The sequence below is a fragment of the Aplysia californica genome, unplaced genomic scaffold, assembly GCF_000002075.1.
Source record: "Aplysia californica isolate F4 #8 unplaced genomic scaffold, AplCal3.0 scaffold00103, whole genome shotgun sequence".
In the NCBI taxonomy this organism is placed as follows: domain Eukaryota; kingdom Metazoa; phylum Mollusca; class Gastropoda; order Aplysiida; family Aplysiidae; genus Aplysia; species Aplysia californica.
Genome location: NW_004797373.1, coordinates 133615 through 152529, shown reverse-complemented (window position 1 = coordinate 152529; position 18915 = coordinate 133615). Strand labels below are relative to the sequence as shown.

Sequence of the window (18915 nt, the reverse complement as noted above, 5' to 3'; positions counted from 1 at the left end):
GGGGGAGGGGGGTAGGGGGTAGGGATGGTAATATTAGAGGATGGGTGTTGAGTCACAGCACATCATATGGACAGTCAATAACATGCTTGAACTTCAGTTAGACCGTTACCAATACAATAAAATTGGCTCAGAACACGTTGACACTGATCATCCTTCAACAGGAATAGCTCATCTTGAAAACAGAATGCTATCAGAGATCAGGTGGGAAGAAGGCGGTGGCGATGGATGGGACATCTATACTCTCAGGAAGTCAGGCAGCTGATTAACAGCGTTGGACTGGAATCCAAAGGGTAAAATATAAAGGGGAAGACCATAGCCTATGAAACCCAGAGAAGAGCCACAGAAATTGATACGGTAGAAAGTGGGAAGACATGAAATAACATCAAGAGGCTAGCCCAGGATATTTAAAGGGATATTTAAAGGTGGACAGTGTTTGTTCGGGGCATTAAAGACTAGACTCTAGACTCTAGGCCTACCATGATCCAGGGTGAGAAAGGCAACGAATGATGATGATGTCACCGTGACTTCCTGAGTACAGTCATATGTCATGTGTACAATTTATTTGAGATGTGAGTATTGTGAGAGAGGCCAAGAGATCAGGGAGAAAAAGAAAGAGAGAGGGAAAGGGAGAAAAGTACTTGCCGGTAGATCTAGAATCTAGTAAGCTGATGTGTCCAATAGTAATGTGGCATCAACACGATCCAAGTTTCAAGACAAGCTTGAGCTTCTGCGACAGTTTGTTTTTATTTCGTCGTTAGCAGCGATGCATTTATTGTTGTTAAAGAAAGAGATGGGAAACACTACAAGGGAGATCACTCTTAGTAAAGAGATTCTAAGAATTCAACAATGTAACGGTCACAAATGTACGTATTCACCGTACAAAAACGTTACGGTGTATTTGCGGTCTTTTAAATGAGTGTATAAAACATTTATTTTTGGGATTGCATTATCTGCTTGGTATAGTATTTGAAATTACAACATATTCAAATTTTGACTTTGGTTAGAAAAAAAATCTTTTTTTTTTCTCCTTTGAAAGTGTTGGGCCTAGTTTGTTTGACAGTAATTCACCGCATGGGGCCGCAGCACCGAAATCACGGGAAACTACTCTCTTCAACATTAAATTTAGCAGGCTGAATCATTTTCATAAACTGACATATTTATTCTTCTCTTTTTGAGCGAGACTTTTCTGTTGCTGACGGACGTAGTCTTCACTTGTACCTGAAACCATGGCATCAGAACAGAGATGGATCCCTCTTGAATCAAACCCAAAGGCAAGTAGATGGGGTTTTTTTTCTAATTTGGCACAAGAGTGCGTCTAAAATTATATGTCGGCGTTGCTGCCCTCCTCAGATTATGCTGTCTGGCCCCGGGCCGGAGACCATTGAGCAGACAGACCGGCTTAGCTGCAAGTCTGCTTTGAATCATCAATTGGGAGTTCAAATCTATTACATTTTGGATCCAGACTGTAGATCTAGAGGCCAGACTTATGTCTAATTTAATGTGAGGTGTGTTCAATAAATCAGAGAAATTATTTTAAAAAACCATTCCAATGTAGAATCATGTGTATTGATTTTATCAGGCCTACTATTGAATGAGTCATATAGAAATTTAGAGATCTAGAATCTAGATCTAGATTCTAGATATATATAGATCTAGATCTAGAAAAATCTAGAGATTTCTATATTTTACTTTTAAGACCTTTTTTTGGTGACTGAAAATTAGACCAAGAAGCTGCTTTTATTCAGTTATATACTATAGATCTAGATCTAGATCTATATAGTCATCTATATATATCGTCTGGCTTGAATAAAAGACAATCCTTTCTACATCCAGCCTCTGTCCGGACAGTTAAAATTGAAATATTTGTGGTAAGAAGTGCCCACGAAAATGTAAAAAAAAAATGTTTCATTGGAGACAAGAAGCTGATGTTCTTTGTCTCTTTGTTTTCTTGTGCTTTTTATTTGGGCTTGGGAAGTATTAATCAGCCTGTTCATGAATCTGCTGAAATTTTTCCTGTGATTAGTGTGATAGTGATAGGCCAATACGGTTTGGGTTTGTCTCCTACTAGCAAGCTGACAAAATGAGTTATTTTTGGATCCCAGTCCTCTATCATCTATGGAAATAGATCTAGATACTAGGCCTACATCATGCTTAACTCTTTATCTCCGGCAAGCCACTTCCAGCTGACAGCGGCTCGGGCACATTCTCCTACGACGACTTCGACTTCAAATAAATTACATTGCGGCAATTGCCGAAAACAGGTCTCTTTAAATACCGGAAGTTCATTCATTAGATGAAGAACTGTCAAAATTATGAAAATACGTTTTTAGTTTCGATTTACTGACCCATTTAATGACGTTTTTGTCATTTTTTAGATGTAGCACCAAAACATGGCCCTGGCGTAGTGGGTTTACCCCCCTCAGAGATGGAGAGTTGAATGTTAAGTTTTTATAAAAAGTATCGAACAATAGGCATGTTTTACAAGATAAAGAATACTGCATCAATAGTAAATCTACTAATTTGGCCCTAGTGCCGATTTTTAGCCCATCTCTATTTGTGGATTGCGAGAAGTAACTCATTTTGTCGGCACGCTTTTCTTTTTTTTATTGAGATAGGCCTATTATTATATCATATTAACTTTATATTATGTTTGTTACATAGATCTAGATCATGATGTAGATCTAGATCTAGATGCTACAGAACAGGAACAAAGGCATAAGATCTTTGTTTAGCAATGCCCACCGAGCGCGTTTTGTTCTGCCGATTTTTGGCCCCCGCAGCGGGAGTGTTTCGTGGGACGCACTAACGCAAAGGTTGTAGTCTTCAACTCGCTCTCACGCCGCTTCTCGCGAATGGATATGAATGAAACTTGGCAGCCAATCAGAAAAGAGGTCAATCTCGTAGTATGCAGTTTGACAACATTGTACCCATCCTAGAAGCAGTCGAAAACGTTTGCGAAAGTGGTTGATGTGGTGCGCTTTGAAGATTTTTCGGAGCTGAGATTTGTCAAACTGACTGATATGTTGTACACCATTTTTCTTTATTCACTTAAAATTTCAAGCTTCTGTGTTTAGCGGTTTTCGCGTAATCTTTAAAAATGTGGGAGTAACTAAGGGAAAAAGCGGCATTGCCATTTGCGCGTACTGGTTGAACGACTTGCGGCTGGGAAATTTCCACTGAGTGACGTCATCAGCCATCGGTCGCCTCGGGCGCTTCAAACGAGGCCCCGCTTATGTGAACCGGAAAGGGGGGGAAGGATACTTGCGTTTTTGTTGCATTTTAGTCACAATACAATAGATATAGTCATTTTTATTTGCTTGATTGCATGACAGAAAAATAGAAACAGAAAAGCAAACATCTTGAGAAGTGGTATGGCATTGTGTTTGCGTTAGGAAAGCCTATTCCCCCCTCTTGGGAAAGCACACACTTGGACTCGTCCTGTGTGCTCTGTTTGGAAAAGTGAGGCATTAAGATTGTTATTAAAGAGTATGGTACTTATTTAGTCCAGTCTGGGAAGATAATCCCGTTTATACATTGTTATCGTTCATGCGTGCATGCGTGAGTGCGCGCGCGCGCGTGCATGTGTGTGGGTGTGAGCGCGTGTGAGAGAGAGAGAGAAGGGGAGGGGGGGGGTGTAAATATGTTACATTTATTGTATGAGTTGTAGCCTACACATGCGAAATATTCCCATGACTTGTAAACTATATTACCTGAATGCATCTTAATCTACCACACAATAGGACACTGTCCAACAATGGATATACACAGAGACGATCTTATTTTCTATAACAAAGTATGCATGCTTTTACTAGTACAGAACTGGATTTATTAGTAGCTCTCTACTTACATTTTTGTGACAAATTGATCCAGAGCATTGCTTGGCAAGGAGGAACCTTTTATGTTGCCAAGTTTCATTCAAATATCATGACTTTGGGAGAACATGACTGATAATCTTTGTAAATCTGTAAAGAACGCCACTTTTTTACCTGTTAATGTCTTTACAACTCAAAGTATGACAGATATTAAAAATCTGACTGCATGACTAGATTCTGCATTAAAAAATGTACTAGACTGCCATTTTTCATTTACATATTCCAAGAAGGCGAGGTATGACAAATATTGTCTCAAAACGCACCGAAAACCGCCACATTCTTACCTATAAACGTCTTCATAACTCCAAAAATAGGATAGCTATGAAAAATCTGAAAGCAGGACTAGATTCTGCACTAGAAAATGTACTGGGTTGCCAAGTTTCTTTTAAATACTCCGAGAAATGAGCAAGTTATGACGAATATTGTCTCAAAACTCACCAAAGAACGTCCCATATTTTGGGTTTTTTTCATTATATAAAAGTATACCAGAAATTAATTGATTAAAAAATCCGTAACTTTTTTGTTTTTTGATGGATTTCAAAAATTCAAAAAGTTCCATGCTCTGTGAAGATAAAGCTACAAAATGCACCTATGATTTGCAAACACTTTCTGGCAAAAAAAGGATTTTCGTGGTCATTGCTACTTTGTTTTATGCTAAATATAACAAATTAATGAAATTGTATGATTTTGCTTGAACTTTGGCTTTGGGTATTATTTTACTCTTGGACCTGTCTCAAGATTATATATTTCAAAGCACTTTCCTTGTTCATTTTTATTTGTTAAACACAAATTTTGATTTTATATCCTATTCAGGTAATTAGTTTATGAGATTATAATTTTTATACGAACAATATTACAATAGGACCAGTGGCATAGTAATATTTGACTTTTTAAAACATTGGCTGGTTTCAGGGGGTGTATGTCCCCTGACCTAAAAAGAATCAAGGAGGTTTCAGGGCATGCCTGCATTTCACCATGATTTGATGTTTTGGCAAAATTAGGATTGATATTTGCTTGACAACAATTGATTTGCAAGAGTCTTAGTGGCCATTGTGTTCTGCAGCAAAAATCATGGAAGTTTAGCCCTCAAAACATTGCATCTGTGTGTCAGTCTAAAAGTAAAAATTTACAGAACTTTGGGAGAGATAGTTGGCAGGTGCTCTGGTACAGGATAGAATAACATAAATGTATGAATTCTTTTTTTCCCGAGTCAAGGGCTAGGAAGACATCATGATAGAAGTGGTGAGAAAATACAGATGAAAGCTGACGACAGCATTCTTCTGAGGTTGCAAGATTTCCTGACTAATGCTGTGAGCATTGTTTCATGCTTAAAGAGTTAAGGGGCCGTCAACACTAGGAGGGCTAAGTTTGTTCTAAATGAAAATGAGATAAATCTTACACAGACAGTCAGGTCCAATCCTTTTGATATGAAATAGAATCCATGTAAAAGTGCTGTTTCTTTACATAAATTTAATCTTATCTGTGCTTTTGACTTTCCACAGGTGCTGAACAAGGTAAGAAAAGCCAATTGCTTCCTTTTTTTCCTTGACCTTTTATTTAATCATCAGCTAGTGCTGTAATCTTTACTGCGGGTGAATTGCCTGACTCAACATCATCCGAAGCATCTTAGTTTTAGAATAGTTATTATTGTCTTTTGGAACCTGAGCTAAAAGTATTTTATATTATTTATTGAAACTCGAAGGAAAAGTTCTTTTTGCTTTTTTGTTTGCTTTTAGGGGGGGGGGGGGGGGAGGGGGGTTGAGAAATAGTTTTAATTTTACATAAAATCTTTCCTTTTGCAATACTGCAACGAATGCTAACAGTAAGACATTCCTTTCTGCTGTTGTGTTGTATCCCTCTCGACAGCGAGTTTGCCTGGGTAGGAAGGATTGAAGCCCTTTATTGTGTACATAGGTGTTTAAAAACGCCTACATCAAAAAGAACAAAAATTTCAGAATAAAAGTATATACCAACATTTAGTCAGGTATTATGAAGAAGTGGACTGCAGGCTATTTTTTACTCCTGAATGCAAAATAAATTACTCTTTCTAGTTTTCTTACATTATTTGCAAAATTTCACGCATTATCTGGTATAATTGGGTTTGTTTGTATTTTAATTGATCAACTTTGTATATGTGTTGCGACATAGTGGAATCAAGTGCTGGGCAATTTTTTTGGCATATGAAGTTTTGGTATCATCTTAAAGCTTGTTCTGCTGTCTTGCTTTTGTTGAAAAAAAAATATCCATCCATCTATCTTGGATAGAAGTTGTGATATTTGCGATTGAAGCAGGAGGGGGTGGCCTGGTATCATAAGTCAGGTAAAGTCCACGAAATTATGGCCACCAAATTTTGGTGACTTTCGAAGCTTGAGTATCATGGAAACTGCAAATATTCCTTCTTTTGTGACTCTTGATCAACGTAAAATCAACACAAAAATGTTTTTAAATGATTATAAAAGTCTTTGAGCGAAACAAAAAAAAAAGAAAATTGATAAAACCTGCTTAATTTGTGGAAACAGGTCGGTTTCTTCAATTTCATTATTCTGATTCCACCACGATGCCACTCATACATCTCAGAATGCTTTATCACTGTCTATCTATTGTTGCCTGACCTGTCTGTATAGTATGTGCACAACCTGGGCATGGATGCCGGCTGGAACTTTGTCGATGTCTTTGGTCTGGACCCTGAACTCCTGGCCATGGTACCGAGGCCGGCCGCTGCCCTGGTCCTCTTGTTTCCTGATGACAAAGAAACGGTAGGTGGACACATTATTATGCTGAGCTGTGAATAGTTACTGTACTCTAACTCTAACCTCGGTGACACAGTGGGTGGTTGGCTGGTGATCTGCTGTGGTTTACTTAGCTTCATTAAATCGCCTTTAATAATAATAATAGATAATAAATAGCCTTTGTATAGCACATGACATGTCCCCACTCGAAAGCAAGCTCTATGCGCTTTGCACTATATTATTACCCCAGCAGACCATAGAACACTCAGAAACATTCTCAGCTTCCCAGGAGGCATACAGTGCAAGCAGCTGGTTAATTGCTCAAACACTAACAAACTGGCAAGATCTTTCCCTGCCTATAGCTGGATACCCAATTTTCACCAGGGTGAAGTGGGTAAAATTAGTGTTAAGTGCCTTTCCCAAGGACACAACGTGGGGCCCGCGTCTCGAACATCCGCACCCGCAACCTCACAATTACGAGTCCGGCAGCCTAACCACTAGGCCACCTACGCTTTAGCTTTCATCCTTCTTTTCTTTGTGTTACTCTCTAGTAACAGCTCTAATCTTTGGCACTTATATGACCTATATTTGTTGAGTGCAGTAAAACTCTTACTTTTAAAAAAAAGAGAAATTTATGGGACAGTGCAGGCAATATTTGACGCTTTGTGCTTTCCATTAGTTAAAAAGTTGACCTTAAGGAATTAAGAGTGGACAAGTTTGTTACATTTTGTGATTTGTGTATGAACAAAGTTTAGTTTAGGCATGTCTAAACCAGCGTTGTCTTAACTACGATACCGACCAGAGTTAAAAATCAAATTAGCTTTTTTGATTTTGTTATCTGTTTTCCCATTTTTATAGCATATTTTCAGTAATTTTGGCCTGTGTGATTCATATATCCTTACAGAAAAATATTGGTTGGTGTTAAAGTTAAGATTTATTTTTAAAGAATACGAATAAGTCATCTGCCAGCTGTTCAGATGTTTGCTACTAAGCCCAAAATTTTGAACATTTGTTGTATTCTATTTATTGCCGTTTCTTAGTTTGTGATATCAGTTGCATATGCTGAAGAAGTATTTTGTTAAAATCCAGTCTGAAAGTTGAAGAAAAGCAATAAAAGATTATAAAGTTGGGTTGATTGTTAGAAGAATGAAAATGGGTCTTTTTTCTCTTGTGATCCTGTGGTTTTCATTCAGCCAAACTCCATAATGTAATCTTTATGTATTTAATCTGTTCCTCCAGTGCTGTAAGAAAAAAAAAGTAATTTGGCAAAGGTTCATGGACATCGTCATAATGCGTACATGTTAACATACTTAATATTCTTTATTTCAAATATCTTGGATATATGGATGCATGGGTTTGATAATATGTTTTGTAAATTTCTTTTTTAAATGCGTTTTTATTCCCATTCTGTTGGGATAAACAGTGAACTTTTCTAACAATTTTTTCGGTGATGACCTATTAAGGAACATAATATGATTTGTTTTTTTCCTTGTTCTAGGTGAATCAGCTGATTGGAGAGTACCAGAGCGATTATCCCGACTCCCTTTACTACACAAAGCAAACAATTGGCAACGCATGTGGTACTGTTGCGATTGTACATGCCCTGGCGAACAATGAAAATGTCATTCCCTTCGATGGTGAGTTATCCATCTTTTATTTTTGGTTTTTGGGGTTTTTTTGGACAAGGCTTTTGTTTTGAATAGACAGTTTGCGAATTACATTGCAGTCTTTCCTGAATTGCTCTCAATGTGGGTGGTTGGCGGGTGCTCTTGTGCAGTTTGCTCCTTCTCTCCTATCAAACATCTATCATTTTAATCTCCCCTTCTTTTTTTTTGTGTTTGTTACTCGCTTGTAATACCTCTAACTTTGGCACTTATATGACCTTATTGTGTTGCATGTGCCTTAAAACAATTACTAAAACGATTCCCTGGATTGGTATACAATCACAATTGTCCAAGACGGCCACCCATTGTTAAGGAGAAAAGTGGTTGACTTGTCAGCTGGACTTCTTTACTTAATAAACAGTGTCCTTTTAATATTTTTAAAATGCAAGGTTGGAGATGGTCAGGTGTACTGGTGATTGTTTTAGACAGGTGGCGGTTACCATTAGAGAAGGGTGGTTGTAGTTCAAGTAGTGCTTCTTCTTTGCTCTGTGTTCAAATCTAGAGGCCAGACTTTATGCCAGCCTCAATCGCTCAGGGGGTCAAACTCAAATTGCACTTAAGACTGCTGGCTGAACATGGTAAACACTCATTGAGCAGTGGAACACTGAACCTTTTTTGAAAAAAAAATAATGTAATAAATTAAAACGGACTACGGTTAAAATGATTGCAAATAAAAGTATTCAAATTTTCGCTATTATGTCAGTTTGTCAGTTTTGGCATTTTTTCTTGGCAACAAGTTTGTTTTTGTTTTTAGTAAGGTTGTGTGTTATGAAGATTCTCACATTGACTATGGGATGAACAGATAATAGTATTTACATTGTACACATCCATACTCTCTTATCTATAGTGTACTCTTTGTGCTTTGCAGCTATCATTACCCCAGTTGACCCTAGAATACTGAGAAACTTTCTCGGCTTCCCAGGAAGCATACAGTGCAAGCGGTTGATTACATTCACTAAAACTAGTAAAATACTAAGGGCCTTTGCCAGGGAGGGACATAACATCGGGTCCCTGGCGCGGTTAAAACCCATTACCTTTCGGTAATGAGCTTGACAGTCTTACCACGTGGGTGGTTGGCGGGTGCTCTGATGTGGTTTACTTTTTCTTTCCTATAAAAAATCTATCATATCTATCTCCACTCCTTTTTTATGTTTGTTACTCTCCTGTAACACCTCTAATCTTCGGTACTTATATGACCTTATTGTGTTGCAAGTGCCGTAATACTCTTACTAAAACTAAACAGTCTTACTGCTAAATCACAGACACCATTGTTTAGCCCTTTGCTGTTTGTATATGTAATGGTATTCCAAACTTTAAAAAAAAATAGTACGATCTGTTTGTTTTGTTTTCTCAGCTGCAAAGCATTTCAAGACATTCCTGGAGAAGACGAAGCCACTCAACCCAGAGGAGAGGGCCAAACATTTGGAACAAGACAACGTATGTCATTGTCGTACATTTGACTTTGCTCTGAGTGGTTTGCTCCTTCTTTCCTCTATCAAACATCTATGCTCCTCACCTCCCCTCATTCTTTTTTTGTGCATCATACTCTCTTAGGTCTCTAGTAAAACTTCTAATCTTCAGCACTTAACATGACCTTCTTGTGTTTCAAGTTCTGTAAAACTTAAACTGAAAGTAAAAACTAAAAGATTTGAGTTCTTTGCTGTAAGGAATGTCTGTGTATAGTGATACTTGAAATGATTCAATGTCTCTAATGGAATTTTTGGGAAAAAAATTTATTTATTGAGTAACTCTGTCTTTCTGCTGGGATGTTGAACCTCTCTCAGCCCAGGTTGACGCTGGCAGGCAAGATAAAAGAAATCTGCTTCCTAACTGATACATGTATCGATTAACTTACATAACAAAAATATTTTTAAAGTGCCACTGGCTGGCCATGTGTCTTTTCCCTCCGCTGTTGTGTCTGTCTATCCTCCTTTTTTCCGTACTTCCATTTTCCAGTACTTAAACAATCTGATGTGCTTCTTTTTACTAAAACTAAAACTATATTACTTTATATCAGTTTCTGTTTTGTTTATTTTGTTGTGGTGGTTGTGTTTTTGTTTTGCTTTTCTTTCTTTCTTTCTTTCTTTTATTTTTTAAATTTTTTTTGGGGGGGGGGGGCAGTGGGATGGGGAGGGGTGTGCTTTAAAACAAATACTTTGGTATGTCCCACCTTATTGGTTTCAACAAATGTTTTTTGTTTTTCTTCTGTAGTTGATGGGAGCAGCTCATGGGGACTGTGCCCAGGAGGGGGACACACAGGTGAGTTTGTTTCCAGAGGTTCTGTTATGGTTACAGGCATGTACCATGTTCATCAAATCATCATCATCACCATCATCACCACCCCCACGACCATCATCATCATCATCATCACCACCATCCTCATCATCATCATAATCATTTTCATCATTCCGGGCAGATATTGCCATCTGTCTATAAAGAGGCCAATGTTACATTGTTGATTTTGATTTGTTTTTTTCTTCTTTTTATCAGGCTCCATCTCAAGACGAACATGTGAAGTCCCATTTTGTAGCGTTAGTCCACTGCAACGGAACGCTTTATGAATTGGGTATGTTTTCTGTCATAAATTTGTGTTTGTGTGTTTTAATGCTTTCTTCGGCTGCAAGCTGTTAAATTGTTCAAAACAAAGATTGTACATTTTTTTCTGGATAGAGAAAAATATACTGTTTCATTTCTTTTACAGCTTAGTATCTTTTCATCCTTTTTTTTTCGAAGTTTAGAATTTGAATTTCTACCAAATATGTTATGAGTATTATGCAACTGATACCACAGATTAAAAAACGGCCAATAAAAAAAAGTTTTTCGTAATTTTAGGCTTTGTACATCAGAAAACTGGCAGACAATTTATTACTTCATCTATTTTGAAGTGGAGCTTTAGTATTGGTAATTTTTGGCAGCTTGTAGATTTGCAGATTGCTTGACCCTTAAACCTAGGTTCTGACATTTCTACGGTTTTATAAACATAGATAGGGGATGGGATATGGAACTTTTATTTTCTTCTCTCTTCTTTTCTTTTAATCTGAGGTGCCAGTTTTCTGGATAAATCCCGAAAGTCAGATTTTTCACATTGTCCGGATTTTGCCAGATGGCAGGGACATTATAATATATGATGATAGTCTTGATGCAAATTGTATTAAGACAATGTGATTTGTAAATTTTGAGTCCCTGCTTGTGTGTTTTCATAAGTGTGAAAAGTTCAGGGGTTGTTTGTTTTTTTTTTGGGGGGGGGGGTTTGTTGCCACATGGTACCTCTGGATTATTTTTGTGTGTTTGTTTGTATGTGTGGGGGGGGGGGGGGGGTTATGGTTAGTTGACATATTTGAATATATATTTATCGTCAAACATTTTCAATGGCAAAGATTGTCTGACACTTTAGAATGAATTGTTTATGGAAAAAAATAACCTTGACTAACTCTTGTCTGTTTTTCAATGCCTCTGTTGGGACAGATGGGAGAAAGGAAGCACCTGTTGTCCATGGAACGACCTCAGCAGACACATTTCTTGAGGTATTTCACGCTTCTTTGTTGATGTTTTTGTGTAATGGTTTTCATGAACTTTAATTTTCTGTGGGTGGTTGGCGGGTGCTCTGGTGTGGTTTTCTTCTTCTTTCCTATGAAACATCTATCGTCTCTATCTCTCCACCTTCTTTTTTGTTACTCTATTGTAACACCTCTAATCTTTGGCACTTATATGACCTTTTTGTGTTGCGAGTGCCGTAAAACTCTTACTAAAACAAAACAATTAAATTTTCTGTGGGTGGTTGGCGGGTGCTCTGGTGTGGTTTGTTTCTTCTTTTCTCTCAACCATCTATCGTCTCTATCTCTCCTCCTTCTTTTTTGTGTTTTTTTTACTCTCTTGTAACACCTCTAATCTTTGGCACTTATATAACCTTTTTGTGTTGCAAGTGCCTCAAAACACTTACTAAAAGAAACAAACTTTAATTTTCTCCACATGCTTGGTGTGGTTTGCTCCTTCATTCCTATGAAACATCTATCGTTCTGGTCTCTCTTACTTCTTTTCGTGGACGGTTGGCGGGTGCTCTGGTGTGGTTTGCTCCTTCTTTCCTATCAAACATCTATTGTCCTGATCTCCCCTTCTTTTTTTATTTATTATGCTCTTGTAACACCTCTAATCTTCTGGCGCTCATATGACCTTATTGTGTTGCAAGTGCCGTAAAACACTTACTTTTTTTTTAAAAACTTCATCATTTTCTCCTCATGCTTGGTGTGGTTCGCTCCTTCTATGAAACATGTATCGTTCTGATCTCTCTTACTTCTTTTCTATCTGTGTTACTCAAGACGTCTTTCTAAAACTTTTTTAAAAATGTATTTTGCTCTGTGTTGTGTGTTCTGTCAAAAATGTGAACAATCCCCGCTGTAGCTTTTGGTAAAAGTCAGCCGTAGACGTTCATGCTTTGGTGAACTTTTATGTTTTATTTTTTCAAATGTTGTACTCTGAAAGACGATGTTATAATATTGGGTGAACCTGAATGGAGTATGAAAATGTTGGCCAGCCTGACAATGTACTGTGCACTAGTAGTACTAAGATGAAACTCAAAGCAAACCATGGGGCGGTTGGAGGGTGTTACTGGTAAATCCTTCTTCTTTTCTTTCCCTCTAATGTTTCAGTCTGTTGGTCTTACTTTTTCGATTGCTGCAATTTTGTCTATATACTTCTGTCTACTCAGACAAATCCTATCAAATTACTCCTGCATTTGTGGGTGGGCAGCGGTGTGATTTGCTCCAGATTTCTCTCCTTTTTTTGTGCAATGTAAACCTCAAGTAACATCTCTAATCTTTAGCACTTGTATGACACATCCGTGTTGCAAGTACCGTAAAACTCTTACTAAAACTAACACTGGGCTATACTACTGCAGTCTTTGTATTGATATGCTTCTCTTTACTCAGACAAATCAAATGAAAGTAGGTGGTTGGCGGGTGCTCTGGTATGGTTTGCTTCTTCTTTCCTATCAAAGATCTATCGTCCGTCCTTATCTCCCCTTCTTCTTTTTTATGTTTGTTACTCTCTTGTACCACCTTTAATCTTCTGGCGCTCAAATGACCTTATGCAGTTGTGAGCACTGTAAATCCTCAACTAATAAAAATAAAATAATAATGATATAATCAAATGAAATGAATTAACTCCTGCATTCTTTTCAACTCCTTGCACCTAGGACGCTGCTGAAGTTGTGAAGAAGTTCATGGCGCGAGACCCGGAGGATCTAAGCTTCAACGTGATGGCTCTGGTGCAGGGTGGAGACGACATGTAAGCCTCTCACTCTGTGGAGAGCCGGGTGGGGGTCGTTGTCAGACGCTGTGTGGGAACAGAATGCGCAACAAGACACAGTTGAAATTGTTTGGGGTATTTTTGTATTTTTATTTATTTATGTCTGAGAATGATAGCAAAAATAATTATGGTTCTCTTAATTTGATAAAGTTGTTGAGATGTCCCTGAACTTGCATAAATGGTATTTTAATTATGCTGATTAAATTCTGTGCAAAGTAATTTTGGCAATGCAAATAGCCGTGTATGACAAAAGACTGGAACAAACTCCTCATGTAACTTAGGAGATTTTATTTTTCCAATTTTCAGGATCTGATGAAAATGTTGAAAATTGTTTCATGCTAAGAATTGTAAAGTACTGTTGAGTTTAGCAGAGAAGGGGAAGCTGGTAAAGATTTCTATTTCTAGTCTTCTACTATTATTTGTGTGGCTGTTTTTGTTGTTTTATTTGTGTGAGTGAGTACGACGTCCGTGTGCTGCTGTCGGGTACTCACCTCAACCTTGATGAAAGCTTTTCCATGTATTTCGTTCAACATTGGTAGATTCTAGCTTTAAAAACATTCTGCGACTGCTGAGAATTGTTTTGCTTACAGTCAGCATTGTGCATTATTCCCCATTTATTTCAATTATGTTACAATAAGCCGTTACGGACCACTGTGTAACAAACTGTTTAATGTCATTGAATTGAAGTGTCTTTCTCAAATTTCTGTATTGCATGAACAGAGTTTTAAGTTTTCGTTCCAGAGTGTAAAGGTCATGTACTAAAAAAGGAAGAGACTCAAATTTAGACCTAAAGGAGATGGGATACAGCTGGACAGATGTGGAGACAATAGCATAAGACATATATATTAGAAGTAGATATGGAGAGCTCTTGTTGGTGGCCTATAGTCTGGCTTGGGGTGAGGCAGGATGATGACAAATTGAGTTGAGGAATGCTTCATCAAGGTGCAAGCTTGATGACACTTTTTGTATTTCCTGAACACCTTTTTGGATCCAAAAGTTTTCTTCCATTTTTGGTAATTTTGGCATTGACAGATCTGTAAAGACCGGTATCTGTGGTTTGTAGAGGTTAGGTGTTTCGCTGTCACTTGCAGGAGACCAGAATTTGATTCCCCACAAGATGGAAAATTTTTATGAGTATCTTGGTCTTTCTGCAGGGGTGTTGTATCTCTCTCAGCACGGATTAGCCCATACAGGCAGGGTCTTAATGGTCTAAAATAATTTTTTTAATGCCTGTAAAGTGTCTTTTTTAAAGTGGCCTCTCGTTGAACTTGAAAATTTCCTTTTTTGTGCAAATTCAAATACACAGATTTTATTCTGTTGTGAGCTGTGATCAAATGCACCACCACAATGTTATGGTTTCTGCTAGTTCTTTTTTTGAGTGTATCAAAATGTATGTTTTTGAAGCGGTGTTGCCAGTAAAAGTTGCCCTTATTTTTGTGTGTTTTATAATCATTCTTTGGATGATGTCATAGTTACTGTCAGACGTACAATGACATAACTGCTAACCCTTTCGTGACAGCTCCCGTACATGATAGTAAGTCGAACACTGTGAGCCAGGATGCTGTCCTCCTATATGATATATGCATCCTAAAATGCAGAATTAAATTAAAATGAGATTTTATAACACTTCTGCAATAGCTTTCAACGGAGTTGTACCAGAAAAACTAATGAGATTTGAATTTTGCGATAACAAATCATCTTGTCTGAATCTGGGATTTTGAAAAATGCCTCAAAATGACTGAAACTGAAACTGCTCACAGTTGTGGCTCGCAAAAATTTGGCGCAGTGAAATTTGGAGAAAAAAAACCCGACAACTTTCGTCACGAAGGGGTTAAAAATTAAAGAGGAAAGTAAAATAAGTTGCTTTTGCAATGACCACTTTAATAAATTGCTTTGTGTTCACCTTTACTTGGAAAGATCGAAGCACCTTTCTGTCTTGTGTGCCATTTGAATTGATACCCACTCTTGTCTTTTCAGTCATTTATTCCTTTTCTGATATATAGTCAATGTGTCTATTGCTCTTCTGTTCTCGGGATCCTGCTTTCCCTGCACTGTCTGTCATTGTTGCTGCTTGACAAGAGTTTCAACTCAGGTTTCAACTTACTTTGACTTTGACTCCACGTCTGACTTTTCTGAGGACAACTCAAGTTGCTCTTTCTTAGTTTTACTTACTTTAATTCCTCCTTGATGGTAGGTGGTTTTGCAGGCGCTTTGTTCTTCTTGGTGAGGTTTAACCCTTTTCTATCAAACTTCTATCGCCGTTATCTCCTATTAATATTCCTATCATCCTTATGTCTCCTCCTTTTCTTTGTATGTTACTCTCTACTAATACCTCTCTAATCTTCGGCACTTACATACATGTCCTAAATGTGTTCAAGTGCTGTAAAACACTAAAATTAAAACCTAACTATGGTCACCTTTCTCATTCTCTGAAAAAGCTGTATTGTGCTGCAACTGCTAATTATATTTTGCCTAAACAAAGTAACAATTGCGATGAACCATTACAATGCCTTTTTTCTTTCTTTCTTTCCCACAATAGCAACTGAAGGGTTAATTGACAGTTGCGTGATGATGTGTCTGTGGCATATATATTGTATCTCTGTTGTACTTGACACTTTGAGTATTCTCACGTTTTCCACTTGTCTCCTTTCAAAATGTCTCGTTATAATAATACACTTCGGTTTGTGTACTCGTTCACAAGTATGCACGCACACATGTCCACTGCCGCTCCCACTTTCAGGAATGTGCAGCACACTCGGACTCCCTACACTCATACTCAAAAAATGCTCGCTCTTCATACTACGCTTTCCCACCGTCTGATACAAAGTACTCAAGTGTCGTACTCACAATCACCATCTCATTCACCCATTCCATCCTAGCATGAAGAGCTCCGTTAGACTAGTTAAGCTGGTGTCATGCTGGGCTTAAGAGCGGATGGCCGTGGTTCAAATCGCAGACTGAGCGTTCTTGAACTCTTTGTTGTGTTGTGGAGTTTTCAAGGCTATTAGTATTAGCCCATTTGGCTCGGTCCTGTCGAAGACTGACATTAAATTCAGAGGGCCTGCTTTTTAAGTAACCCAGTTGTGTTGACAGGGGCATTAAACCCGTACATTTACTTTTACTCTGGTACTGGTATGGGCTCAGAGTCAGTCTCTCTCTGTCTGACCTTAGCAGTTGCGAGCGCCGTAAAACCTTATACTATACATACATCTCTCTGTCTGGCTCACAGATACACAATTTTTTGTCCTCATCACTTGATCAGATATCTGTTACATGATTTTTCTCGATCACATATTCCAGGAAAAAAGCATCACCACACATCATTGTCTTCTTTTCTAAGAGTTCTCCAAATTTGTTTTACATTTTATGGTGGTAGGGTATAAAAAAAGTTGGCTGCTTCATATTATTTACAGATAGTTACAATGCTTACATGTATGTATACTGGGTGTTTTTGTCAGCCAAGTCTGATTTGCTTTAACACAGATTATCAGGTACACACATCTTGATGCAGTGGGCATTGCCAAGGTTTGGATGGCCAAATGCACTTATTTTGAGTAGGCTACTTTTTTACCAAGTGTTGAGGCTCATTCAGACCAAAGATGGTCCGTCTGTCCGTGCATGTAACAGATGATGGCTCACTCACTGGGGATGTTGTGTTCATATCACACCATGTGTCTGTTCCTTGACATATCTTTTTGGCCTGGGGCAAATTGAAGTCACTTGAATGGTCTATTTAGGTAAATGCTACTTATATTTGGCATGTTTCTGCATCAAAATCTGACCAAGAGTAGGCTACTGATATGATCAAATTTAAGCACAAAAAATGTGTTAGAAAAATTTAGCCTTCCTGAACTTGCCCCTACATGGGATTTGGTGGAAGAAAATTTCGACAAACGTCAACTCATTTCAAAGCACAGATGCAGGACTCAGTTTGAACATTAACAAGTCCTGTGGCTAAAAAATGTACCGATATGGAGAATCCAAAATGTAAGTTCATACAGCACCATTTCTGTTGTTGCATCCCTTCATCCCGTCTCATGGTAAAAACTTTTTGCCCAGCAATCATCAGTTTTGTTCTCAGATGTATACCTTATTTGATTTGTGATTCATCTCAATCCTCTCATTATAATGATTCATTCGTAGACAATCGTTCTGTATTTCGTTAGCCAGCTGTTCAGACGTACTAAGCCCATAATTTTTTTATTTTTTTTTCCAATTGCAGTTTTAGTCTACTCTATGGTATCAGTTGCATGTAGACCTACTTGAGAAATATTTTGTCAAAATTCAAATTCTAAATCATTTAAAATGTTGAAAAAAGCCTGAAAAGACACATAATTTGTAAAATGTAGAAGGATAAAACAGTTATTATAGATATCTCTCTCCTGAATAATTTTGCTTTCAGGGCTTAGAACAGTTGAACAGCTAGTCGACGATTTGTACCTCATTTGCTTGTGGTGTGGGGTTGGGTTTCATGGGTAAATGTTTTGTCATGCTAAGTGCTTTCTACATGTGAAAAATTTGATGTCAACAAAGACTGCTTGACTTAAAAATATGTTGCGGTCTATGTGAAAACTGTTCTTCAGTGTTCGGCTTTTGTTGATTAAACAAAGTTGTTGCCAAGCTTATCAGATGGGTTGTCTGTGTGCAATGTCACTTATGTAATGTATGTAACGTGTTCATGGTTTCTTGTTAGGGTTTGTGGGTGGTTGGCGGGTTCTCTGGTATGGTTTGCTTCTTCTTGCCTATCAAACATTTATTAGCTTTATCTCTCCTTCTTTTTTGTGTTTGTTACTCTCTAGTAACACCTCTAATTTCTAATCTTCGGCACTTATATGACTAATTGTGTTGCAAGTGCTGTAAAACACTAAAACAAATAAAACTTGTTAGGGTTTGTACTGAGTGATACACACAGTGGGATTTTAGCAACTCAGTTTTTACAGCAACTACCGCAAGTGCCAAAGATAAGAAATACTGCCTGAGATTAACATACAGAAAAAAATAAAAGATGCAGGACAAATAAGGATGATAGATGTCTGATAAAAAAGGAGCAAACCACACCCCTGAGCAACTCAAAATTTTTCAGAAAAAGACTTCTCCTTTTTAATGGGGGTTTGATCTTTAACCCTCCCCCCTCCTCCCCCCCCCCCCCTCCCTTACCTAATTTAGGTCATTTTTTTAGAAATTAGAAGGCTGGCTGCTCCAGTCCAACCCTTCCCGTCAGGGCCAATGTGAGCTGAGAGAGATCCCACATCCCAGCAGACAGACAGAGATACTTGACTAATAAAAAGACACTCCTCCCCCCCTCCCACTTGAGAATTCAACTTCAACTCGCTACACCACAGACAC

At 37.9% G+C, this 18915-nt stretch overlaps 1 protein-coding gene across 2 annotated transcripts; it reads left to right on the top strand.

Annotated features, from left to right (window-relative positions):
• The first annotated feature begins 1114 nt into the window (after window positions 1-1114).
• On the top strand, window positions 1115-18194 carry Ap-uch (ubiquitin carboxyl-terminal hydrolase). 2 transcript variants are annotated; one of them, NM_001204564.1, is given in 10 exon segments: window positions 1182-1271; window positions 5375-5386; window positions 6497-6628; window positions 8100-8238; window positions 9620-9702; window positions 10477-10524; window positions 10756-10831; window positions 11731-11789; window positions 13457-13501; window positions 13503-13698. In NM_001204564.1, coding segments are annotated over 10 exon segments (645 nt in total). In that variant the 5' UTR covers window positions 1182-1226; the 3' UTR covers window positions 13509-13698.
• Window positions 18195-18915: the final 721 nt, after the last annotated feature.